This window comes from Micromys minutus (assembly GCF_963924665.1).
Source record: "Micromys minutus genome assembly, chromosome: 20".
Lineage (NCBI taxonomy): Eukaryota > Metazoa > Chordata > Mammalia > Rodentia > Muridae > Micromys > Micromys minutus.
The window spans coordinates 28,602,561-28,629,503 of NC_137955.1; the positions used below are offsets into that span (position 1 = coordinate 28,602,561).

Sequence of the window (26,943 nt, forward strand, 5' to 3'; positions counted from 1 at the left end):
GATCCAGGAGAGACCTTGCTGGTCGCTGACGCCAGGCGGGACTGTCAGAGTGAACTGAGAAGGCGGGTGAGATCCGGACAGGTCGCCGATCCCAACCTCACCTCTCCAGAAGCCCAAGTATCCGCCGGGGTGGAAGGCAGCTAGCCACGCCCCTCGCTCGCGCTGTTTCCGGCACCCCGGCCCCGCCCCGCGCCGGCGCTGCCACATCCTTCGGTGACGTCAGCGCGCGCCGCCATATTGGGAAGCGCAGCCGCCGCCGCCGCCGCCTCCGCTCGGGCTCCTGGGCTGTGTGGGGCCACAGCCGCGGGTTGAAGGTTCCCTTGTGTACCCCATCGGCGCCCAGCCTGCCGGCTTCGCCCAGACCCGGCTCCTCATGACTGCCTTCGGCCCCTCAGCTCACAGACATCGCCCCAGCTCCGAGAACTAACACGGAAGCTCCTGGGGCCGGGGCCGTGAGGGAGAGCCGCCCGGTCCCGCGTCCCTGTCGGTCCGGCGCGGCTCTTCTGCTGGAGCCATGACCTCGCTGACCCAGCGGAGCTCGGGCCTGGTGCAGCGGCGCACCGAGGCCTCGCGGAACGCTGCCGACAAGGAGCGGGCGGCGGGAGGCGGCGGCGGCAGCGGCGAGGACGAGGCGCAGAGCCGCCGCGACGAGCAGGACGACGACGACAAGGGCGACTCCAAGGAAACGCGGCTGACCCTGATGGAGGAGGTGCTCCTGTTGGGCCTCAAGGACCGAGAGGTGCGGGCGCGACGGGCCGAGCGGGGTGGCGGCGGGGGCGCGGGACCCAGGTGGCACCAGGTGGGCCCAGGTGGGCGCCGGCTGAGGCCTCACCTGTCCCCGGTTGCGGGGCCCGGCGCCCCTGCGCGCCCCACTTGTCCCAAGAAGTGTGGGAGTCAGTCCTCTCCGGCGGGGCCCTGTGTGTTCCCTCCCAGTACCGAGTGCTTGGGTTTTTCCTTCCTCTGTTCACAAGCACTCTTAGTCCCGAAGTCTGGGCAGTCTTTGCGTTTCTTTTTCCGCTTTCTTCCGTAAATGATTGCAATTCCAACCCGAGACTGTGGAAATCCCAAAGACTCGGGGCTTCTGCAGCTCCCAAGTATTGAGTTTTTTTTTTTTTGCAGGTTTTAAGACCCGGGAGAGCTTCTGTGATCCACTAGCTCTCGGCCTCTTTCTTATGTAAAACTTGAGGCGTGCTGTTAAGGAATTAGCAAAGTTATTTTACTGGGCATTGTTCTAAAAAAGTCAATACCGAGTTGTTATAAAACCTAGGAAGTAACTTTTTTAGGTGAACTTGGTTTGAGTGAGGGAAAGAGTTAGTATTGCGGTTAGTAGATCTGTTGTCTCAGTTTTTAAAAATACCAAGTTTACTCTTTGATTAAAGGCTGCGAAGATTTAGGTAGGCTTAAGTTGTGTTCTGACGTTTGGAAAGGTCGTTTGCACCCCCAATATTTAGGAATTTTACACACAGAACTTGAAAAAATGCTAGTGACCGTCTCTTTAATATCTGGATTCTGTAGTTAACGTTTGATTTATTCATACTTTATCTATAAAGGTGATTATCTTTAAAGACAGACTTGCGGGTTTGGACCATAAATCGTGTGTGATGAGGTGGCCCGGAAGTTTGTTTCGTTTCAGTGTGGAAACTCTAGACAACACATTTTGAGAGTCAGACAGAATGGTATTGGATCTTGTTTTTAAATACGTTTTCAGAATTCAGGAAGGAGGGCAAAAACAAACCCCAGTTAATTCCTATAAAACAGTTTTCTAGTTCCACGGACTTAACAGCGGTAGAAAGATGAGTTTTTCCGGGACTTTGTAATTCCCCGGATGTTAGATACTACCCAGGGAAGTGCTTCTTTTGATGCCTTAATAACATTCAGCTTGAAGATGCTGAATGGCCCTCTGGCTGTAAAAGGGGGCACAGTACCTGTTTAATTACAGGTATAATGAGAAAAGCTGGAGGTAAGTGTTCTATTTTTTGTTTTGGAGTGAAAAGCTAGATGTTCTCTGCCATGGTAATTCGATTCTAGAGCATTCATTTAGGAAGATTTAGATTTAGAAAGCAGGCTTCTTGTAATACACATTTATATTTCCCTCCCTCCCCGCTTTGGAACAAAACAGATTATGAGACATTTTTAGGAAATACAAGAAAAGCAAAATGAAGGCTACATTCCTGGGTCAGCATTTTGGTTCTGTGTAACTCAGTAAAGCCACAAGAAGTTGTTTTTGGTATTGTCACCTTGAGAAACAATGGTAAGAAAGTATCTTTTATTTCAGAGACTTACTCTGAATTTCCAAGATAAAGCTGTCACCAGTTATTTTTCTGTGATTGGTGCTCATGAAGATAATCTGAAGAATTTTTTGAAATTTAATGCTACTACAATATTTAGCTAGTTTTGTTTTTTTTTTTTTAAACAATTGGAAGTTCTTTGATGCCAGGTAACTGGAATCATCTGTTGTAGTTATTTTGTGTAAATAATAAGTATATTTCATAAGTCATAGCCAAGGGTCAGCCAGGCACTAATGCTTAGCGTTTTGGGGTGAGGTGAGCATTGGTTTAAAAAAATGTACAAGAAGTGGTGGTGTGTGTGTGGCGTAACATTTGAAATGTAAATACAGAGAATGTACAATAAAATTTTTTAAAAAGTGGTGGCGTGGGGTTTGTGTTGCCATCTTGTGTATATTTCTTCTTTCATCAAGTGTATACACACTAGTGACCAGTCCTAATAACCTATTATCCACTTTTTGCGAGAGGTTCCCCCTTGTCTTTTTCTTTTCCTTTTTCTTTCTTTCTTTTTTTTTTTTTAAAGACAAGGTCTTGGTTTCCTGCCTCTTTCCCTAGTTTCTTAAGCCTGTTTGTTAAATTTGTTAAGGTTCTAGGGGCTGGGAGTATAGCTCAGTTGATAGAGTGCTTTGGATGAAGTTCTGAATTTGATACCCACTGTACAAACTGGGCTTGGAAGCTCATGCCTATAATTCCTCTTGGGAGGCAAGAATATCACTAGTTTAGGGTCATCTTCATCTACATAGAAAGAGGCCAGCCTGGGCTACATGAGAAGCAGTTGGCTTCAGATTACTTACATGGAGTTTTGTTTAAAGTCTTTGTTAGGTTTCAATCTCAGGAAAAATAGCTAGCCAAGGTGCCTATCAAAGTAGACACTGGCTACCTGTCTCAGCATCACCAATACCTGTTACAAAGTCCCCCCCTACCCCCACCTCTCCATACCCTGAGCTTCACTCCCTTCCCCCAGCTGTTTTTCCCTTATAACCCAGCCATTTTGGCTATGTGGTCTCTTGGCCTCTTGCTCTAATTCGTCTCCTGGCTTTCTCCAGCCTCTTACCGCCTCATATGCCAGGCTTAGTCTGGACCCTTCCAGGTGCCTGTTTACCCTTCATATCTACACTAACCTCCTCAGCCCATACCTAGGAACAGTCGTCCTCATTGTTTTCATCCAGTCCTGACAATAGGTTTGTTTTATTTATTTTTTAAAATTCAAGTTGGTTTTTCAGGTCTTTTCTTAAGAAAACACCCAAGCCTAGGCCCTTCCGTGGGTTCTGTACTTAATCTGGGTGAAGTGTCGGTGACTGATACTTAGAATATCTATACTCTGGAATATCTAATGCCACTGCTAGAATGTCAGATAGGTTCACTCATAAATTCAGATTAAGTAATTGGCAAGATTTCTGTGGATGTTTGGGGGCAGAGCAGGGCCAGAAGAAGGCATTTTCTTTTCATTATTTGTGTTTTTTCCACACAAATAATTGAAGCCTTTACTAGAGTAGTTTCAGGATACTTAAGAATGACCATAAATATCCAAAAAGTTATATTAAAATACTTCTTTAAGAAAAAGGTTAAACATATACTATACCACTTACTAACTGTAACACTGACTTGAATTATTTTATTGGTGGTAGATCTAAATACTTAAGGTTACATTTGGTTATTTCATTTACTTGCCTATTTAAAGATTTATTTTATGTGTATACATGTATATGTATATTATATATAAATGCTTTACCTCCATATTTGTATGTATGTACATCTAGTTTGTGCACCTGGTACCCAAGGAGGCCAGAAGAGGGCATTAGATTCCCAGAACTAGAGTTATAGGTGGTTGTAAGCTGCCCTGTGGGTACTTAAAATTGAACCCGTGTCTTCTGGAAGAATAGCTAGTGCTTTTAACCACTGAGCTCCCTCTCCAACCTCTGTTTGATTATTTTAAATGACCAATTTAGTCTTTGGTGGTTGGGTATGATTGGTAAAGTCTTACCACACAAACGTGAGGCTCCACCTCTCTGGAAAAGCTGGGAGTGGTCTCACAAGTTGAGGCAGAGAGTGGAGCTCCTGGATTCCATCTTAGCCAGTTCAGCAAGCTCCAGGCTTGTGTGAGACCCTGCCTGAAAAATCGAGGTGGTTGACATCTGAGGGCAACACTGAACTACATCCTTCCCTAGAAATTATTTTCTATGGAGAGGGGCAGTGAGTGGGACATGCCTGACAGCTTGAGAGGCTGATGCAGGGGGACTTCTGATCTCAGCAGTCTCACAACATAGCTAGCCCCTTTCTCAAAGAATAACAAACTATTGATAGAAATTTTATTTATAACAGAATTTGACTGAGATTAGTATGAGTTGTAGAAAGTTACTAGTTAAAATTTTAATAGTAATTTTAGAGAGCATGGAAGATAACCTTTATCTGTCCCCCCCCTGGCTTTTTGAGAAAGACTGGAGATTGAAGGGCTTGTAGTCAGCTTCCCTCCCTCCCTCCCTCCCTCCCTCCCTCCTTCCTTTCTGATTTATGTTATCTTACTGTGTTTTGCCTGTGTGTATGTGTATAGCATGTGCATGCCTGGTACTCTTGGAGATCAAGGTATCCCAGGCTTCAGATCCTCCAAAACTGGAGTTTTGTGAATGGCTACTGATCCGATATGTTGGTACTAGGAACTAAACTTGGGTCTTCTGCAAAATCTTTTTTTTTTTTTTTTTTTTTTTTTTTTAACTACTAAGCTATCTCCAATCCCCTAGTTTCAGTTTCTTAAATACAAATGTTAAATAATTTTGGACCATATTTTAAAACAAAACAAATTACATGTATTGAGTGGGGTTTGCCAATTTCTGAGATTAAACAAGTTTAACTGATAATTCGTATTTTCAGTTAATCAAAATATGTCACTCCCGTGTCAGTCAGTCCCTTTGCCAGGTGCTGAGGTTTCTAAGATTTTTAGCTTTTAAGGAACATTCAGAATTCATAGGAGACTGCTCTTCAGATGATTTTAGTACGATTGGATAGTGACTTCTGGGGAAACAGATGGTGTATACTAGGGACTAGAAGCCTCAGATCAGGAGCCAGGGAACTATTGTCCTGGTTATATTTCTACTGTTGTGATTTCAACAAACAAACAAAAAACAACTACTAAAGGCAACTTGGACTGGAAAGGGTTTATTTCAACTTACAGATGTAGACTGTCATTAAGGGAAGTCAAGATAGAAAATGTAGGCAGGAACTAAGGCAGAACCCACAGAGATACTGACTTGCTCCTCCTGGCTTGCTCAGTTTGCTTTCTTATATACTCAGGACCACCTGCTGGTCACCCATAGTGGACTAGGTCCTTCCACATCAATCATCAATCAAGAAAATACCCTACATGCTTGCTTATAGGGTAATCTTATGGGGACTTTTTCTCAACTTAGATTCTGTCTTGTGGCTGTAGTTTGTGTCAAATTGGCAAACTAACCAACACAAACTACCTATGGTTTTGATTTCTAGCTTTGTCCTTTTTGACTCCTCCTTGGGAAAACTAGACCAAATGTTTTTGGATTTTTAGACCTCATTATTTCCTGGTCAAAACAGACCTCTATTTGTGGTCTGTCTCATAACCTGTTATAGGACCTAAGGGCTAAAAAGGACTTAGGCTAAAAAAAATGCCATTGTCTGGTGCTTGATATTACCCTCTTCTTTACTCTCTTTCAGTGCTAAGGATCGAACTTTGACCTTGAGCATACCACAGAACCTAGCTGACTCTATTGCCCTTAGTTTCTGACCATCCTGGACATGATAACTTAGTGAATATTTGACTCATTCAGTTACTTACTATGCCTTTTCACTGAAACTGTGTGTGTGTGTGTGTGTGTGTGTGTGTGTGTGTGTGTGTGTAATCCTAAACCATCTGGGCTAGAACATCTGGAAACCTCAAGTATTTTGGTTTCTTTCCTCTAGATGTAAGCCCGAGTCTGTGGTTGTTTCTATTATTTCTCTTCTCCAAAATACTGTTCACTCTGGAGGTATCAGAAGCCCCAAACTTCAACATCAGTGACTTCTGTGGCAGCTGTGTTTTATGACGTTGTTGGCAGGCAGTAAGTCTTACTTCCTTATGCCTTCTATTTCCATAACAGAAAGCTTGTAAGGTGCCTGGCTTCTTCTGGCCCTTATTATATAATCAGTTCTTCCCACATTTCCTCGTTGTTGGTGTTTTATTTTTTTAGGGGAAGAGAATAATTTTTACTACTTTCAAAGCCAGAGTCTTCACAAAGGTGGCTAGGGCATGATTCTGCAACCTTTAACAATTATTTAGATCATACCTTCTGTATTTCTTTGTGTGGAGTGCTGTGTGGAGGTCAGAGGACAACTTTTGGGATTTGGCTCTCCTTCCATTATGTGGTTTCTGGAGATCAAACTGAACTTAACCAGGTCTTGGAGTGACAAGTACTTTGACACACTGTTTATTGTTGAAACAGGGTCTTGGGTACCTAGGTTGGCCTCCTGCTCTGTGTGGCTGAGGATGTTCAGGAACTTGATGATCCTTCTGCTTCCACTTCTGGAGTGTAATGCCAGGTTGGGATCAGGCACTGTTCACCATCCTCCGTTTATGTTAATACATTTGGGCAAATTTCTCAGTTGAGCTAAATCTCTAGCACTGGTCCATTGCCCTTTAAATATATTTTTTTTACAAAAATAAATGAATATATGTATTTATACATTGTGTAAGAAACAACAGTTAATAACAAAAGTGAATTTGAAACAGAGCAAGGGGGAGTGTATGGGATAGCTTGGAGGAAGGAAAAAGAAAGGGTGCAAGATGTAATTGTAAACTCTAAAATAATTTAAAGAATTAATGTAATTTTATTTGTGTGTGTTGTGGGGAGGGTCATATTATCTGGCTGGGGACAGAGCTCCCCGGATCCACTGTGCTTGGGTTACAGGCACAGGTGGCAATCTCTAGCTTTTATGTAGGTCCTAGATGCTTGAGCTCCAGTGCTGGTGCTTTCACAGCAAGCAGTGTTACCCACTGAGTCATTTTCCCAGTCCCTGCATTTCCCCCTCATTTCCATGTTTTTAAAAATCTTTACAGTGGTGGGGCTTATATCCAGGGCATTAATATGCTAGGCAAGTCCCTGTCATGGAATTGCATCCTTAGCTCCTCTTCTATGCTTATTTTGAGACTATAGCCCAGGCTGGTACCAAACTTTTTGGTTCAAGTGATCCTTCTGTTTCAGGCTCGAAAGTGTTTTTACTTTCAGGTCCAGGTACTCTGTGCTCCTATACTTGAAGATACTTGAGCACAGTGAAGCACAGGCTGTGACTTAACAGACGTGACACAGCAGTTAGGACAGTTATGAAGATTACTGGATAAGGAATGTGAACATTTATTGGCACAGGAAGTTAAAAGCTGGGTTGATATTGGAAGCAGTTGTAGGTTTTAAAGAGAGTGCTATAAAGAGGATTTTTAGATGTGAGTGTAGAAAGTCGTGGACAAACGAGAGCAAAATCACTGGTCTTCGGATTACTAAGTGTTTATTTTTCTGTGTGTGCATGCATGTGGCACATTATACATTTAGAGGCCACACTGCAACTTCTGAAAACGAGTTCTCTTTACCATGTGGGTCTCTCAGGGCATCAGGCTTGGAGACACCTACCTGACTAGCCTGAAATTATTAGAACTTGCAAGATTTGTTGCCAGTCTTGGATGAAGATTAAAAGATGCACACTTATTTTTGACCTACATTTAAGTCTGTACTATATGCATTTGATAGATACCTCATAAGATAATTAAAAAATACATAATTACTAAGATTTTACTGTCCCTATAATTATGGGAGAGATAGGGTTGAGTTTAAGACATGAGAATAGTAGAAATATGCCTTTTAAACAAAATACAAGGAGCCTGTATATTTAGGAAGGTATAAGCTACTAAATATAAAATAAGGACTGGAAACATGGCTTAGCAGTTAAGGGTGTTTGCTGCTTTTCCAGAGGACCTGAGTTGAGTTTCCAGCTCAATATTGCCTGTAACTCCAGTCCCAGGGCATACGACTCTTCTAGCCTTCTCAGGTACCTGCACACCCCCCTCCAATCTTAAGTTTCTGGGAAGAGTGTCTCCATGATAAAGACTCTTCTTGCCTGGTGTGTGTGACATGGTGTTTTCTTAGTACTGAAAGAAATTAAACCAATTAAACAAATGGAAAATTTAAAGTCCATAATTGACTTTTATTCACTCAAAATTCTGCTTGTGATAATTGTTTCTAAATATACAAAGATGTATGTACATGTATATAATTACAAACTGATAGCTATGCTGTGTGAGGATTACATTGGAGACAGAGGCACAGTGGGGTCCTTTCTAAGAAATGCTGTTTAGTGAGATCCAAGGATTGAGAAGAGCCAGGCTTCATGATGATAGCCTATTTCGAAGGTTTGTTTTGGCTTTGAGAAAGAGAAAGTTGGTTCTTAGGTATATCATTTGCAAATTTTTGGTGTTTCTAGAGTTTATTATGTTACAGCATCTTAATTATTACCTTATAAGTTTGAATAACTAGTTCTTGTTTTCTCGTTCCATTTTTCTCTCAGATCTATACAGAAAAGTCTAACGTGAAGATAGCTACTGTCAGTTGTTATTACTGCTAATTCATTCCTTCCTTCCTTCCTTCCTTCCTTCCTTCCTTCCTTCCTTCCTTCCTTCCTTCCTTCCTTCCTTCCTTCCTTCTGTACATAATAGAGTTTATTCAGGGCATGGGGAAGGGAGTTGAGAGGGTAGTAGGGACAGAGAGAAGAGAGAAGTATAGGCCAGCCATGAGCACGTGGGTGGGGAGGGAATGGGGAGAGGAGGAACAAAGGTGCAAGAGATCGAGAGACCAAGAGCATAATACTTTTCTAACCTACTTTAAAAAGTGTATGTGAAAACATACATATATGCATACTTAAATAAAAAGAAATTGGTTTTCCCTGTAGCCCTGGCTGTCCTAGAACTCCATCTGTAGACCAGACTGGCCTGGAACTCACAGAGATCTACCTGTCTCTGCCTTCCTAGTGCTGGGATTAAAGCTGTGTGCCACTACTGCCTGGCTAGTTTCCCAATTTTCTAATAATCTTTGCACTGGGATTATTGAGAGTTATTTTTATTTATACCCCTTCTTTATTGATACAGTATTTATTGTCTTTGTCAAACTTTGAGCCAGCTACTTTTCCCAGACCTGCAGGGTGGGGGTGGTGTGCAGGAAAAAAAAAGGACATACAGGGTGAGACACAGAAGAGCCATGGGAGGTGGAAGTGGAGACAGCTGCTTCTGGATAGGAAGGAGGATGGCCCAGGCTAACATTAGGCAAAAGGACCCTTTTGTGTCTAAGAAGTGAAGTCCAGATATGAGGAGTTCCCAAAACAGCCCCAGAGCCAGTTTCCTGACTAGCAAGCCACATCCCAGTGAACTTGGCTGCTGTGTTGATGGCCTTTGAAATGGCGCTGACTGGTTTGGAAGCTGTGGCTAGGCAAGAGTGAGGTTAAAGGACGTGGGACTATTAAGTTGCCGAGGCTTTAAGTTGTGTCTGGTCAGTCAGTTCAGTACCATTGTGGACACCAAGGAAACTGGAGGTGAGCCTGTAGTAGTAATACATTTTAGAGAGTAAGGGACCAAGGCAGGAGAGCTGTTCTAGGGCAGATAAGAAAGGTTTATTTTTTTGAGTCTTACTTTGTAACTGTGGCTGACTTGGAACTTGTAATATAGGCTAAGCTGGCCTCACTGGAGCCACCCTACACTGCAGTGATTAAAGAAGTGTGCCCCACACTTGGTCCTTAGTTTTGAATATGTGTGTCTGTCCCTGTGTTCTATACATTGGGTGCAGGGACCTTTGGGAGGCTAAAGGCATCAGATGCTTTTGGAACTGGAGTTGTAGGCAGTTGTGAATGGGACCAACTCAAGTTCTCTGAAATGTTCTCTTAAACACTGCCCTCTCCACAACTCTTCTCTGCTTTGATTTAAAATCTGCTTCCTAGAAAATTATAATATTCTGTAAGTTGTGTCAAAAAGCTTGGCAAGTGCTGAATTTATTTTATTTATTTTTAGGTTGGTTTTGTGTATTTTGTTTTACTATAAGTGACATGATCAGTGTCTTTGTACATATACATTCTATGCATAGTATTTCTGTAATGCAACTTAAGGTCTATAGTACTGTGTCAAAGGACTTGAATTTCTTTTTCTTTTTGTTCCCCACCTCACCTTGTTTAGAATTGAGAGGCTTTCACTATGTATTCCTGGTTGGCCTGTAATTTTCTTTGTAGATCAGGTTGGCCTTGAATTCACAGAGATCAGCTTGCCTCTGCCTCCTGAGTACTTGGATTAGGATATGCACGTTAAAAAATAGAAGCCTTAGGGCTGGAGAGATGTTTAGCACTTGCTGCTTTTGCAGAGGGACCTACATTAAGTTTCTAGCACCCATGTAGTTATTCACAACCATGTATATCGTCATTTTCAGGAGATTCAGTGCCCTCTTCTGGCCTCACCAGTGTGTAGGTGTACCTGTAGATAAAAACTCATACACATGAATTAAAAATAAATATTAAATATTTACAATACAAACCTAATTTATGTTTTTATATTATTTTGAATTTAGGTCATATTTATCATATTTTGTATTATATAAATTATGGATCAAGGACATTTTTCCATTTTGTATGTATTTGTATAAAACATTAAATGTCTTAGAACATCTGGTTGTTCTTTTAGTAAGTAGACTAGACCTTCAGAATGTGTTTACACTGCTAATTAATTGTGAGTGACCAACTCAAGTTCCTTCATCTTATTTTTAAGAAAGAGGTCTGGGACTGAGTAGTGTGGTTCTTCACCCTCATGGTGAGCCTTTTTGTTGGCACTTTGGAGAGCTTTTTTCCCATTCAGGTCAAGCCATGTGATGAGAGGAAAGAAAAGCTGGCAGTTGAAGATCTACATAAATGATGGTCATTGCTGAGAAAAATTGGGGTGGAGGTTGTCCTAGATGTAGTCTTATCTCCTGATGTTGTCCTTGAAACTGCCCATGGTAAGGGTGATTGTCTTTGAAATATGTCCCCTTGCCTCATTTGTTACTGTATAGTTCTTTCTTTATGCTGCACTCCTTGACTGAATGGTATATAGAATGAAGAAGATAGTTTACTTCACTTGAGTTTTATACATTATGAGGTCTGCCCCAAAGACTGACTGTTTTGGCCAGGACCCTGAGGACCCACAACAGCAGAGGATCTGCATAGGATGCTGTGGTCCCATTAGCTTAACAGCTGGTGCTCTGTTAGAAAATTTGCTGCCTGTTAGGGAATTAGTAGTTTTTAAAGACAGCAGCTGGACAGTGCAGTGAGCTGCATATGCTGGAACTGGAGTGCATCTCACCTGATCAGTACAGTATATTAGGCATGCTCTGTTGCATGATTTGGGCTATTTGGACCCATGCCATGTCTGGATTCTTGTTTGTTGGGGATAGTACTTAACCTGCTTTATCTTAGAATGTCTGTCCTTCCCCATAAAACTTTTTAGAACATAGGGACCTTTTTTTTTCTTTCTTGTTAAATCACACTTTTGAAATAATGCCTCAGATTGCTTGTTCTGTGGTGGTATTCTGATCACACTAAGGTTGGGTTGTCTCGTACTCTGTGAGTGAGGTGAGGGACACTAAGACCACTGGTTTGTTTTTTGCTTTCAGGAGTAAGAGTTGGGTACTGCCTGGACGCATCCTTGATTCTCTTTTCTCTCAGAGCTGTGAATGCAAACACAACTAGTGAGTTCTGCCTCTTGAATGAAAAATGTAGCTGCATGGTACTGCCAATTTTTTATTAGTCTTTCCATTGGATTTTAGCTAACTAATTAAAGGTGGCTGACTTGCTTTGCTAGATAGGAAAGATTTTTGCAGGGACACATAAACATGCTGTGAGTATGTAGTCCCCAGCAATTCCCCCGCTAACTTGTCTATACCATATTGTGTCGTGGGTTCACTGGAGAACCAGGCTACCAGGCTGGCTGAAGTTGTCACTTGGTACAGTCCTGGTCTGCTTTGCTCCAGGATCCTTAATCCCATGTGGCCTCGCTATCTGCTCAGCTATATCGCCCTCTCCACCCACCACTCATGCTCTTTTGGGTCACTTTTATCCAACTTAAAAACAAAACAGTGACGACAACAAATCTCTAATCCTGATCATGCTTTTGTAAACCCATAATATGAACTTCACCAGGAGGTTATCAAAACATCGAGCTATCCTGTTGCTTGCAATGTCTCTTGGCTTCATCTATTTGTCTATTTCTGATAAGTCTCAGAAGCCTTGGCACACAATTGCCATCCCCCATCTACTTTCCACATGAGTTACCCAGTTTTTCACTAAATGTAGCTCTGAAATCTGAAATCCATAGTAAAGACCTTGTTTTGTCAACACATCTCTGGTTGACACATAACACGAGAACAGTTGGGATATTCATATTTAAGCCCTCTTCTATCTGTCATCAAAGGTAAACTGCTAAACACTGTCCAGATGGATTTTTCAGACTTGCATGTAAACCATACCCATTTTGCTTTATGAAGAATATATTCTGTCTACATTTTGGTGTTTCGAGTAGGAACTCCCTTTGTATGTTCAGGCCTCTGAGAAACACACAGCTGTAACTTAATTTCATGTGGAACCAATTCCCAGGCTTCCTAAGTCTTTAATTGCTCCAGATCTTGATTCCCTCTATTACTGGTTTTAATAGACATTGTTTAGTCTGACAGTCTTTTATTTAATTTTAGCAAATCTCAAAACTAGTCTGCTTCCTTGAGTTCACATTGAAGTTGGCCTTTTTGATGAAAAAGAAACCTTTTTTTAAAACTTGTTTTTAGACAGGATCTCGCTGTTATAGACCTCTGGTTATCCTGGATCTCACTGTGTAGACCATGCATATAGATCACAGAGATCTACCTGCCTCTCTGCCCCCTGAGTGCTGGAATTAATAACCATGCCTGACAAAACTAGTTTTGTTTATTCCCTTTAGTTTTCTTTAAATGCTCTCCTGCCAAAAGCTTTTGTTAAAAGTGGTGATTTGAACCAGAGAGATGGGAGCATTGACTGCACTTCCAGAGGACCCAGATTTGATTTCCAGCACCCACATGGTAGCTCACAACAGTCTGTATGTAACTACACACACACACACACACACACACACACACACACACACACACACACACACAATATGTAGGCAAAATACCAATGCACATAAAATTAAAATAAATTATTTTAAAAAGTGATATCTTGGGGGTTGCACTTTAAAGATTCTGTATCATTAGTGAAGTCTCATGAACTCTCTGATGGTCAGCCATCCTCTTAAATACAGGCTCATTACTTTGACTTGGGTAAGGACCAGGCTTCAGTAGTCCAGGCTGGCTTGAATGCTGGAGGTATGAGCCACAATGCTTGAACTGTATTTTTAGTTATTTAAAATTGTTAGTTTATTTTGTGTATGTGAATGGGTGTTTTGTTTTTATGTATGTCTGGACTATGTGTATGTCTGGTACCCAAGGAGCCCAGAAGAGGGCATTGGATCCCTGGGAACTGCAGTTACAGTTTTGAGCCACCATGTAGGTGCTAGGTACTCTGGTTTTATGTAAGGGCAGTAAGTACTCTTAATCTCTCCAGCCCTGACCTTGAACTCTTGAGCCATTAGAATGCTAGAATTCCCATTGCTAGAATTATAGATATGTACTACCCTACCCAGCTTGACTTCTAAAGTTTGTTGTTTATCCATATGTAAGAATATGTGGTAAAAAGACGATTCTTCCCCAGATCTAAATTAATAGCATACTAATTGTGCATGTTAGTGTTTTGTTATAAGAAGATATAACAATTATCTTTTGTGAAAGATAATTCTACTTTTGACTCAAGGTAAATTAGCTGTGTTTTTTTTTTTTTTTTTCTTTGTTTTTAAATAGGGTTACACATCATTTTGGAATGACTGTATATCATCTGGATTACGAGGCTGTATGTTAATTGAATTAGCTTTGAGAGGAAGGTTACAGTTAGAGGCTTGTGGAATGAGAAGAAAAAGTCTTTTAACAAGAAAGGTAAGAGGACTTCTAAATAATACCCTCTTTACAAGAATTGCTTTCTGTTTAAATGAATATTTCTAATAGCTTTACGATATTTAAATAGTTTAAGATTGTCCTTATTGGACTGCATTTTTGGTTTTTCTGTCTTTTTGCATATGCAACATGATACTACTTACTGTAAGGATTGATGACCACTGTGCCTTAGGGAGATGCTCAGTTTTATTTGCTTCTGAAAAGGTCTGAAGCCCTTGATATGACTTAAAAACAAAAAACAAAAAAACCCCAAAATATCTGAGAGTTTTGTGGAACTGAATTACTCAGGGCATTAATCTTTTTGGAAGACTATGATTGATTTTTATGCTTCTTCCCATGGTGAAGGTGTAGGTGGGTATTTCTGTGTTAGAACAGAATAATATACTAGGTTTTGGATTTTTAACTTTAGACTCAGTCTCAGATATTCCTTTTCTCTATCTGTCTATTTTTATGCTTTGGGCATGGTATTTCAAAATAACTTTTTCTCCCGTAGTTGTATTATATTTGTAAATCTAAAAAATAGGCCAGAACCAAATATCTTGTTGTTATTTTTTTGTTTTGTTTTTTGTTTTAAGACAGTCTTTGATTTTTAACCAAGGCTGACACATGCTGGTCTTGATCTAGCGTATACCTTCATTTCTTATTCTGAACCCAGTCAGACTGATAAAACCATGCTGATCCTTTTATAAGGAAAGCCATTAACTTGTTAATGAAAACAAGTAATGCAGGAAGTAATATAACTTGTAGGTAATAGAAGCTGCTGGGTTGTAGTCAGAAGAAACTTATTTTTTAGCCACATGGGCTTAAGTCACTCTAGTTCTGAGTGGTGTAGGTAATGTTGGAAGAATGTTCTGTATGATTTAATAAGTTTTAAAAGTAATTGTTGATTCAATAAAGATAATCCACATAGAAGACCAAATACAGCCATTTTTCTTGTTTAGTTCTTTTCATGGAAGCCAACTATTGCAGTGGTTTGGGCTTTTTTTTTGTTTGTTTGTTTGTTTGTTTGTTCTTCCTTTTTTTTCCCCCTTCTTTCTCCATTTGATCTGGAGCTTGATGCATACACTACCGCTGGCCTCAAACTTACAGAGATCCTCTTGCTCTTGCCTCCTGAGTGCTGGGGTTAAAGGCGTGCACCACAACTTTTGGCTGTCTTCAGTTCATTTTAAAGCCATCTTAACAAATGACCACAGCCTTAGTGGTTTTCTTGTTTGGAGGCCAGTTAGGAGATGTACTTCTGTTATGTTTTCTTGAAGGCTCTAAGGGAGAGTCTGTCTGTGGCCTCTCAGCTTTTGGTTATTTTATTCTTGCTCCTTAGCTTCTGTCCACATGCCATTATGACCTGTCTTGTGTCACATCACTGCTGCATAACTGACCTTGGGATGCTCATAAAAGATTGCAATTCCCACAGCATTTCCTTCCTTCCTTCCTTCCTTCCTTCCTTCCTTCCTTCCTTCCTTCCTTCCTTCCTTCCTTCCTTCCCTCCCACACTCACGCACACACACCTCACCCCCGTATTGGATCCCATTAAAGATGGTTGTGAACCACCGTGTGCTGGGAATTGAACTCAGGACCTCTGGAAGAACAGTCAGTGCTCTTAACCACTGAGCCATCTCTCTAGCCCACCTACAGTATTTCTTGTTTTATGAATCTAATATTTTCTGTTAAATCTCTGAGGCCTTTTTGAAATTCTTTTATCTATTTAATGCAATTCCTCAGAGGTCTTGTTTTATCTTCTTTCCATTTCTTCTGTGTTAGAGGTAGCAGGAATTTATTGAAGCAGAGCATATTTATTTGGAAGCCACATATTCTTGAAATCTTTAAAGGAATTAGAATGTGTTTGAGTCTGGTTATTTTGAGCAGGAACAATGAAATATAGTAAGGTTTGGCTCCTGGAGAGCTCAGTGTGGAGCTAGGACTGACACTGGCCACAAATGTTGCTGTCATGCACTTAAGACTCACAGCACCTCTGCATACTGTAGAAAGTGAAGCCTGCAGCTCCCCAGTGTGGAGTGCAAAGGTCTCATGAGGCTCCATCTCTAGCTGAGGAGCAACTGATGGCTGCTGGGGAGGTTGGGTATGTGTGGCCATGGTACTCTGATGGATGGCCTCACACAGGCAACACTAGTAAGAGGCAGTGGGTTATTAAGTGTGGTGGGGGGAGTACATGGAAGTGAGAGAACTGTCAGGGAGAAGGGAATGTGGAGAATTTGGGTTGGATATAAATAAGTTACATTGTATCTATGCTATGAAATTGTCAAAGTCAAAGAATAAATAAAAAAGTTCAAGGCCTCTAGTCAGGAGACCAGTTATTGCAAGAGAAAGATGGTCAGGCTTGAAGACTAAAATTCTGGCAAGGATAATGGAAGAAATGACACATGAGAAAGGCTTAGAGGAAAAATTAGGTTCAGTTAAGATACATGAGGGAGGTGGATGATGAGGTCAGATAGTGGCTACATGGAGGGAGGGAGGCAGGCAGGGAGGGACGGAGGGAGAAGCAGTTCACATGACCACATCACAGACACAGGATTCCTTTTTCCTGAAGATCTTTTTCTCCCCTATAAACCCTGGTCTAACTAATCACCAAGGAGCGAATGTTCTGAATGATGTTTCTAAATCTGTACTGCCCAGTATAGTAACTGTGCCACTTAAATTAAGTTGTGCTGTAAAACACTTGTGGTTTTTAAAAACAAATAGTATTGGTGAAAACTGAAAAGGGCAATCATGAGCTACTGAGTGCATACTGGGAACAAACTTTACTCCTAGGAGAGCAGCCAGCATGCCTAACTGCTGAGCCTTTTCTCACTATAGGTTTTAATTACAGGTTTAGTCTGTCCTTGCCTCCCCATCCCCATCCCCTGCATCTCTCTCTGATCCTCTTGGCGCTGGAAAATGAGAAATTTACATAATCAAACCTGTTGATGGTTTCTCATTAGGCTGCTGCTAGCAGCGGCAGTTTAAAAAGTCTTTGTTGTTCCTAAAACTGTATTTCTCTTTCATATCTTTTATTGAGCATAGGCTTGAGGGAGATAGTTCTAAACAAGGTTTTTCTGTGTAGATCAGGCTGTGGATCTGCCTGCCTCTGCCTTCTGAGTGCTGGGACTAGAGGTATGTACTACCATGCCTGACTCAGAGGGAGCTATTTCTTAATTTTTTTCTTTTTGCTTTAATTGTCAAAGTTTTCTTAACATTTATTGAGAAAATTAGCTTTTTTTAAAGTTATGTGAAATACCTTTAGTATGTTAATTCTTCCATATTGTTGGATCTTTCTTTGTCCAAGACTTTAAAGATGAATGAATTTCTATATTAAATAGCTCAAGGCTAAGCACCAAATGAAATTATAGTAAGTGTACAGTCTCTGAGCATGAGATGTTTATGTACTTACTTGCTTTTCCTGTAGTGGTACAGGAAGAATGTACCAGTGGATTATTTCTGACCAATTGTGTTTCAGGTGATCTGTAAATCGGATGCTCCAACAGGAGATGTTCTTCTTGATGAAGCTTTAAAGCATGTTAAGGAGACTCAGCCTCCAGAGACAGTTCAGAATTGGATTGAGTTACTTAGTGGTAAGCTGATGTATTTAAAAGTAAACATTGAGTTCTGTTTAGAGAAGTTTGTATAGTTACTTATGGAAACGTGGTGGTGGTGGTGGGGATGATAATTTTTTAAACAAATTTATCTCTGTTTACAGGAGAGAGCAGATACTGAATAAAATAGATATTCTTTCTTCACTGTCATATTTGTTTGTTTTGAATCTGGTCTCCTTACTATGTAGACCTGACTGAGCTCCAACTCAGATCTACCTGCCTTTGCCTCCTAAGTTTTGGGATTGAAGGCCTACACCACTGTATCCAGTCATTCCTTATCTAAACTAATTGGTACAGTTTACTCTGTTCAGAGTGGGCCATGCTGTGAGGATGTCTTCATAAACTATAAACTCTCTCTTAGCCTTATATTTTGTGTACCAGTGGATCATTTGGCTTCTCCAGTCTGGTTGTCAGTGTCTTGATCACTTGATTTACTTTGACAGGGCTTATAGCCTAAGCCAGTATTGGCCTAAGGGGTTGGGTTGATAAGATAGTTGTATACTTAACTAGTTAACACTGCATAGCTGCTGACTGACTAAATTTTACTAGTGAGTGTTGACTGAACCTGGTCTCAACTTGAGTTGCTGTTGTAATCTTCTCACTGGAGTGTGCATTGAAGAGATATGACTGATATCTGTAAGTTTTCTCCCAAAGTATTGAAATACAGTAGCATATTCATTGGATCAGGCCAAAATTCATTGCGCACATGTTTAGAAATATTCTATACTTTAGATTGGCTACAAATGCCAGAATATTTTTTAGCACATACTATTGTTAAATATATATTAGGAGTGAGCTACCATGTTGTCATGAAAAAGGGGATTCGGCATAGGAGAGAAAACAGTGCATGGCTGGTGTGGGGGTTGTGGTGGATCTTAGTGAAGGAGTGCTTGGTTCCACGTGGGGATGAGGAAAGGAAAACAGCGACTTGTTTCCTATTGAGCAGACATTGCCAGTTAGTAACTAAGACTTTTGCCTCTCCTTCCACTATGTGAGCCTCCAGGCTTGGCTGAGCTGTCATGCTGCTTTCTCATCCATCCTTTATGACTTTTTAAGTATATAGAGCTGTAGCCAACTTGGAAGTTAAAACATCTTTTTTCTTTTTTAAAAAATTTTAGTTGTTTTAAAACTGTCTTCATTAATGGTATAGTCCTTAAAGATCTAGAGTGTACAAGGCTCTGGATTTGACCTCTACCCTCCACTGTAGATACATCATCTACAGAAAAGTATGTGGTGTACTGTCTGAATGCTAGTGTTATGTGGTACTGACAGGTATGATGAACATAAATAGAGAGACTTGCGGCTTGAAGGGGTCTTAAACCTAAGTGTGCCTAATTTAATATTTATGGTTCTAAAATTACGGTAGTTCAGAAAAAACTGAGGAAACTTTTAGAAATTGAAGGAGGCAGTAGATCTTGGATTAGACTTCTAAAGGCAACGATTGCACACACACACAAAAGGAAATGCACCTTTTCAGAAGGATTAGAAAGGGCCAGTGAGAAGGCTCAGTAGATAAAAGGCAGCTGCCAGCTTGGTTACCTGCGTTCAGTAGATGGCTGATACGTTGTCTAGAGTGTGAGACCTATGAAAATGTAAGTGTATTCAGACAGTAATACCTAATTAGTGTTGCTGGGGATAGTACATTAATAACTTACAGGTTAGTGAGCGCATAGTTAATTGTAGAATTAAAGAATAGATTTAAAAATGAGTAGTTATATAAATGTGGCTATTATCCTAAGTTGTATTAGTTTGAATTCTCCAAAGTCAGCTAATACATCTTATATGATCCTAGCTTAGGGTTGTTTGCCTTCCTGACAGTGGCACTGGGAAACAGTAAAACCCAAACGCTCAGGGGATTAAGCAGGCACATTGGTAGACAGCCGACTGGTACAGTTGAAAGTTGGAAGTCATTCACCTTTAAAGGTCATCAGTGCTGTGCACTGGTGCTGTTTCTTCTGTTCTTAGGATGCTTGCTTTTTCTGGAAGTTTTGATGTAAGTTGTGAGCCCTCTCCCCTCTAACTTTCTTAGAGATAACTCTTAATATTAAATCATTTCTAATACCTCATTTTGTTCTTAGGACCATATTCCCGTTTAATTCTAGCCAGTAAATTATATTATGAAGGCTTCTCTCACTTGATTGTAAATTCTAGAGGATAAGAAATAAATCTTAAGATGTTTATATTCTTGGCACTATGATTTCTAAGAACATACTACCTTATCAAGTAACTTGCTCTTGTGCCTTTGTGTATGTGTGAGTGTTCACTCAACACACACATGCACAAGCCTACACACATGCTCACCACCACTGATACTTTATTTGAAATGTTTCTTCAAATACTTAAAGTGAACTTAATTACTAGTAATTCATAGTACCAGTCTTTTATCATATTCTTTAATTTCTTTTCCACAGTAAATTGCAAAATTTTAATGGTTGTTCCACAGGCCAATGAAATGGCTCAGAGTAAAGTTACTTGCTGACAGGCATGGGGACCTGAAGTTGAGTTTGATTCCACGTGATGGAAAAAAATAACCAACTTCTGCAAGTTGTCCTCTGACCTCAACATTTGTAGCATGAATTGAAATGTATATGTGCACACACATACATACAGAATAATGTAATGAAAAGCTGTCCCAGATAATTTATTCTTTCTAAAAAAATAACTTCCACTTGTCTCTTTGTTTTGTGCACATTCCCTTTAAGTTCTTTAGGTGTTGTACTAGCTCTCTTCAAAAACCTTGTCTGCTGGTTTTCTCATCTTTGCTAGTTCTTCTTGTTCATGGCTGATTTGGTTGACTATTTCCATTACCCATTAGTTTGGGGGCATATTTTCTTCTTTGCAAATCTAATGTGTTTTGTTGCTATTGTTGTCTTGAATACTCAGCATTGTAAATATTAGATTAAGTGCTGAACCTTGAAGTCTTTGTATAAAGAGTGCTGAAATTTTAGGGTACTTGCCTAGCATACAGAGGTCCTGAGTTCAACTTTAATATTGTCTGCCTTGCCCTTTAGAGGAGAAAGTGTTAGCTTTTGCTTCGGTAGATAGGCATTTCAGATACTGTGGATCAACATGCTTTAAAGCTTGGGTAGAGTAACTAGTTCAGCCTTGTTTTTAAAATGTGGTCTTTCTGGGTCCGTTCATGTTCCAGGTGCTCACTAAGGTCTTTTCACTCTGAGTCATTTGGCATTCAGGTTTTCCTCACTTCTCCAAAAGCTCTTGGCATTGTCCAGTTTTTTGGTATTTGTCATTTTGCTTAGCTTTTCAGTTTCTCACTTTACCATGTGTGGCTTGGTATTCTGAGACTTAAGAATACTGTGCAGGGTCTGCAGAGATGGCTCAGCGGTTAAGAGCACTGACTACTCTTCCAGAGAGCCTGAGTTCAAAGCCCAACAACCACATGGTGGCTCACAACCATTTGTAACGAGATCTGATGCCCTCTTCTGGTGTGTCTAAGGAAAGCAACAGTATAGTATATTCACACAAAAAAAATAAATCTTTTAAAAACACACACACACACACACACACACACACACACACACTTTTTCAGGTCTCTAGACCTCCAATTTTCTGCCTTGCACCTTTTGGCTACTTCAGTTCTTGATCTCTGACCTCAGACTTGGGCAGGGTGACTGAGTCAGTCCAGGGTGACTACTATGCTGTGCTTGGAATTGTCTCTGTTCCCTAGGATATGCCTCCATCCTGGGGGTCATTAGCATTAGGATTGTTTATGACCGGTATCTGAATGGTCAGTATCTGAAAATGGTCACTTTCAATTCTTTTCTTCTCCTATTTCTAATACCAGTGAGGATTCTGGTTGTCTAGGATAGTCTTTGTTTTTATTTTATGTCTCTGAGTACCCTTGAGTGAATGTATTTGTACCTTGTGCCTGCAGAGGTCAGTGGGCATTGTTTCCCCCTGGAAATGGGAGTGATAGGTAGTTGTGAGGTACCTGATGTGGGTACCAGGAATTGAGCTCTGATCCTCTGCGTGAACATGTACTCACTGAGCTCCTGTCAAGGATATTCTTTACTGTTAGATGATACAAGTAAAATTGTTTCTGTGGCCATCTGAACAGTAACATATTCCAGGGTGTCACAGACCACTAGCTCTTTCTGGATGGTAACAGTGCTCTGTGCTGTCTGGTGAGGAACTAATAGCCAGCCACTTACGGCTGTTGCTACTTAGCAGCTTATAAAGCCGAGGAACTGAAAATTTAAGTACATTTAAGTTTACAGTGCTCCAGGTACCACTGTTCAGTAATTGTGCTTAAACTTAGTTTAAGGTTGATTCTCTTAGTGTTTCAGAACTTCAGCTTTAAGAGTCTTATGTTGTGTTAAGGTGTTTGTGGTTGATTTTCAGCATGCTCTAGTTTAGAAAGGTACTTTGGGAGTTTTGTTTTTTTCCTAAATTGCAAAAATAGTTGTCATTAGTGATTTGGAAAATACAATTAAACTTGTTAGATATAATCTGAACGATAACTAAAGTTATTTTATTGCTATCTGTTACTAAATTTTTTAAAGGAAAATAAATGATGTTAATTGAAAATGCTTAGTTTAACTAAATATTTGTCTTAAAGAAGGTTATAGATGACAGACTTGAACTGTGAAAAGAATGCTGTCAGTGATGGCGAGCATCTTTAACCCTCTGCACTTGGGAGGCAGAGGCAGGTAGACCTCTGCGCTCTAGGCCAGCCCGGTATGAGCCAGTTCCTGGACGGCAAGGGCTACACAGGGACTTCCTGTCTTCAAAACAAAACAAGAAAATGTGAACATGTTTTGTTCTCTTCAGGAGTCAACTTTATATAATGTTTTATCATTGTCCACACAAACTTTGCAATGTGCTTTGTCTTTGTGACAGTTTTAAGAGTAGCTTATAAGTAGAGAGCTGTGTTTTCCTTTTGTCTGTTGAAGATTGGTATTTGTAGAGACTTGACTTTGCTGCTTTTACAGTGTAGAGTTTTTTTTTTTTTTTTTTTTTTTGGTGCCCCACCACATTCTGATTTATTGAGTGTTTTTTGATAACAGCCAGAGCAGGCAGGAACAAAATTTAATATTTGGTTCATTTCCCTTGTAGAATAAGGGTGACTACTTTCAGCTCAGACGTTTGAGTGGTTACTGTGCCTGAGAATGTGTGGACTGCCTAGACTCCAAAGGTTTAGTGTGGAAGGGGCAAGGATAGAAGTTCTTTTGCTTATCTCATTGTGTGTGTGTGTGTGTGTGTGTGATTTGCTGTTGTTGTAATTTAGCAAATAATACCCACCATTCCTAATTTCTGGAATGTTCTTATTTAGGTGAGACGTGGAATCCATTAAAATTGCATTATCAGTTAAGAAATGTACGGGAACGATTAGCTAAAAACCTGGTAGAAAAGGGTGTACTGACGACAGAGAAACAGAACTTCCTCCTGTTTGACATGACGACACATCCTCTCACCAATAACAACATTAAGCAGCGCCTCATCAAGAAGGTACAAGAAGCTGTTCTTGACAAATGGGTCAATGACCCTCACCGAATGGACAAGCGCTTGCTGGCCCTCATTTACCTAGCCCATGCCTCGGATGTTTTGGAAAATGCTTTTGCTCCTCTTCTAGATGAGCAGTATGATTTAGCCACCAAGAGAGTACGACAGCTTCTCGACTTAGACCCAGAAGTGGAGTGTCTGAAGGCCAACACCAATGAAGTTCTTTGGGCCGTGGTAGCTGCATTTACCAAGTAACTGTCAGAATGCAACGTTTCCTTCTTCTCGTGTGAACCAGTAGTTTTTCTTCTATTGACTCTGGTTTTCTGCAGTTTGTACTTTCCCACACTAATAATTGGCTTTTGTTCTACAAAATGGTGGGTGGCTATTTCTTTTTGTATGTACGCAGGATTCTGCTGGTACAAGAGGCCTTCCTCTTTCTGTTTGTAACCAACCTTACTGCCATATTGGCACTCCACTCCCTGTTGCCATTCTCACTGTTTCCTGTTTCGGGTTTCTGGCGTACTTTGATTTTCAGAGTACCTTTAGTCACCCACCTCATGCACAGCGCTTGGATTACCTCAGCTTGAGTTTTCCCACATGTGCTTACTCACCTGGCCTTCTGCCTACAGTTTAGACAAGTCACAACAAGGCCTTCAACTCACCAAAGGTAAATATCTGTATCTATTAGGACATTTTATACATAGACCTCAGTTGAGATGTATACTTAGCAAAATTATTTTTAAATTGAAACAGCACAGTAAATACATAATATAAAATGCCCCTTGAATTTTTGCCTCCTATGTAAATCTGTTGTATGATTACAGTTGTTATAATTTTAGCTATTAAATCATAAAGGTCCAATTGTTTCACAAAGCCAGTTTGGGATGGGCTGCATTCCTCTTATGCTGTATATAGTTTGAATTATATATGAATCGCCCCTTCTTCTGGCCACCTCTGCCTCATTTTAGCATTTTGAAAGATTTAATTGTGCATCTGGTGCCCCTCACCTGCTTCTTTCATTGTTATTTGATGGCAAAATAGACCTCTCCTCATGGAAGGAGAGAGGAGACTCCTTCGTGTGACTCTTTCAGGGCTGTTTGTGAGCTGTGCCCCTCATGATGGTTTACCTGTGCATCTCTTTGGGGACTTTTATTTTTCCTTAACTTTTCCTATTTTTACGATTTCTATAAGAAAGAGGCTTGTGACCAGTACTAATCTTGAGTACAGTTTTTTGTTTTGTTTTGTTTTTCCACTTCTCTGTCCTCAAGTAAATTGATGTCTGCTCTGAAATAGCATTTATCTACTCATCTTTTCTTGGAGAAAAGAAAATCAGATATCAGTCCCAGCAGATGTTGCATGAAAATTGGTAGCAAGTAACGACTACAACTCAAGACAATTAAGAATTTTCTAACAGAAAGCTCTGCTATGTTTTAATTTTTATATACAATTATGATCATTAGCACACCATAAAACTACAAACCTCTGCTTTTTAATGTTGATTTTATTCATTATCACTGTTTATTTACTATTGGTTTCATAATGTAAATACTATACATTGAACAAATTAAATGTCAAATTTTTATTACTATAGTTCATGTTAATAGTGGGGCTTTCAGGAGTCTAGAAACTTTTGGTTAACATTTGATGCAAAAATACTAGATGCGTATAACTTTAGAGTTGAATTTTAAGGGACTCCCTAATATGTATACTATCTTTTTATCTAGGGTAATAAATAAACTATGATCTTGAAAGTGCCTGAATCAGAGCAAGCATGTCATTTGATTTTTGTGTTACTTTCTTTGCTTTAGGTGAAGTTTTACTTAGTATGGCATGGTAGCATTTCAACTTCAAGGTTTGGGAAACTGTCTTAAAAGAGCCAGATAGAAAGTACTTTAAAGTTGGCATGCCCCATATGGTGTTTGCTGCAGAGATTCAGTTCTGCCAAATGAAAGCTGTCACTGACGGTACAAATAAAAGGCGGTGAAACACTAGAAAAGCAGGCAGTGTTTTTGCCACCAAATGGGTTTGCCATCCCCTTTATAATGATGTATAGGGAAAGACATTAAAATAACCTGTTTCCTGTTTCCCTTCTAAATGATACTACCATTGGCAATTCAAAAAAAAAGAAAAAAAAAAAAAAACCATAAAAATGGATGCTGAAAAAACTAGTACACTGAAATTAAAGAATAAATTAAGAAAATTTAATTTTGTTATTTTCTGAGTATGAGTGGTTTTTCCTGCATACTGTGTGTGTACTCCGGGAGAGCCTGCCCAAGACCAGAGGAGTGCATGCACCCAGAGCGAGCCATGTGCTACAGTGAACTGTACTCAGGTAGGTCCTCTGCAAGAGCAGTGAAAACTGTTTATAGCTGAGCCATCTCTCCAGTCTCATAGAACACCCCACTTCCTCCTTCCCTCCCTCCCTCCCTCCCTCCCTCCCTCCCTCCCTATTTATTTGCTTGTTTTTGAGACAGGGCTTCTCTGTGTAGTTCTGACTATGCTGGAACTCACTCTGTAGATCAGGTTGCCTTGAACTCACAAGCTCTGTCTCCTTTGCCTTCTGTGCGCTGCTGGGATTAAAGGGATATGCCACCGGTGCCCAGCTATACTGACATTTTTTATTTGGTGAAACTTTCTCTTGCAGGATTTTGGAAGTAGAGTAACAGGAAGGATAGATGTCTGACAGACTTGCTTAGACAGTGATACATAGGCACTGGATTTCAGGATGGAGTTTACACTTGGCTCCAGTACCAGAAGAGAAAAACCTCTGCATCAGAAACCTTTGCTTATCTGTTTCTGTATCTTTTAACTCATCTCATTTTTATCTTTCTCTGTCTCAGTGACTTGGAACTCACCATGTAGACTGAGCTGACCTCAGACTCACAGAGATCCACCCACCTCTACCTCCCAAATGTTGGGATTAAAGGACTGTACCACCATGTCTGGCAGAAGCCTCTTAAAAGCAAGAATGATGGTTCTTTAATGGAAATCATTACTCTGTGTGCTAGAACTAGTGTTTCCTTCTGTTCATGTCATAGTTAAAACCTGTTATCCCAAGATGGCAGCAGCAGTGGGTTTTTATAATAAGATCTGTGTGGGTGTTTGTTGTATCTGAGAATGAACAGTTACTATTTTCTTTTGGCATCTTTATACATTAATTGATGAGCTTTCTGTTAAAACCAAACAAACCAGAGCTAGTGCAGTGGTATATCAGAAGCTGTGTGAAGACATTTTCTGTGCCTGCGAAGTCCTTGTGACATCTCATTCCTAGTCCGCAGAGAATGACTGGCTTCGTTTCCCATATCTAGGAGCTATTTAAGATTTGATCCCCAAGTGACTGAGTAAACAGGGATGGCATCCGGTTATAGTTTTTCCTTTCTTACTTGGGCACCAGGATGGGGCTGTTTTCTCTGAGAGACAACCATGGCAGCAGATATGCAAAAAGTTCTTTAGGCAATTTAGAGGATATGCTGGTGCAATTTACTTAATTATAGGGTATGAAAAATAAGCTCCTTTTAGAAGCATAAATATGCTACTACT

The 26,943-nt window shown here is 40.4% G+C and overlaps 1 protein-coding gene across 1 annotated transcript; it reads left to right on the top strand.

The window, feature by feature from the left end:
• Positions 1 to 251: 251 nt before the first annotated feature.
• GOLPH3 (golgi phosphoprotein 3) lies at positions 252 to 25,616 on the top strand. The gene is made up of 4 exons (XM_080933681.1): positions 252 to 739; positions 14,207 to 14,338; positions 17,808 to 17,922; positions 23,234 to 25,616. Exons 1-4 carry the CDS (start codon positions 515 to 517, stop codon positions 23,656 to 23,658), a joined length of 897 nt encoding a protein of 298 aa, XP_080789807.1. The 5' UTR covers positions 252 to 514; the 3' UTR covers positions 23,659 to 25,616.
• The last annotated feature ends 1,327 nt before the right edge of the window (positions 25,617 to 26,943 follow it).

Bases quoted from the DNA above. Each gene is read 5' to 3' on its own strand.
- GOLPH3 (XM_080933681.1), top strand. From the start codon at position 515: ATGACCTCGCTGACCCAGCGGAGCTCGGGCCTGGTGCAGCGGCGCACC. The intron at 740-14,206 runs GTGCGGGCGCGA...GTTTTTAAATAG, and splicing joins TGGGCCTCAAGGACCGAGAG to GGTTACACATCATTTTGGAA. The intron at 17,923-23,233 runs GTAAGCTGATGT...GTTCTTATTTAG, and splicing joins TTGGATTGAGTTACTTAGTG to GTGAGACGTGGAATCCATTA.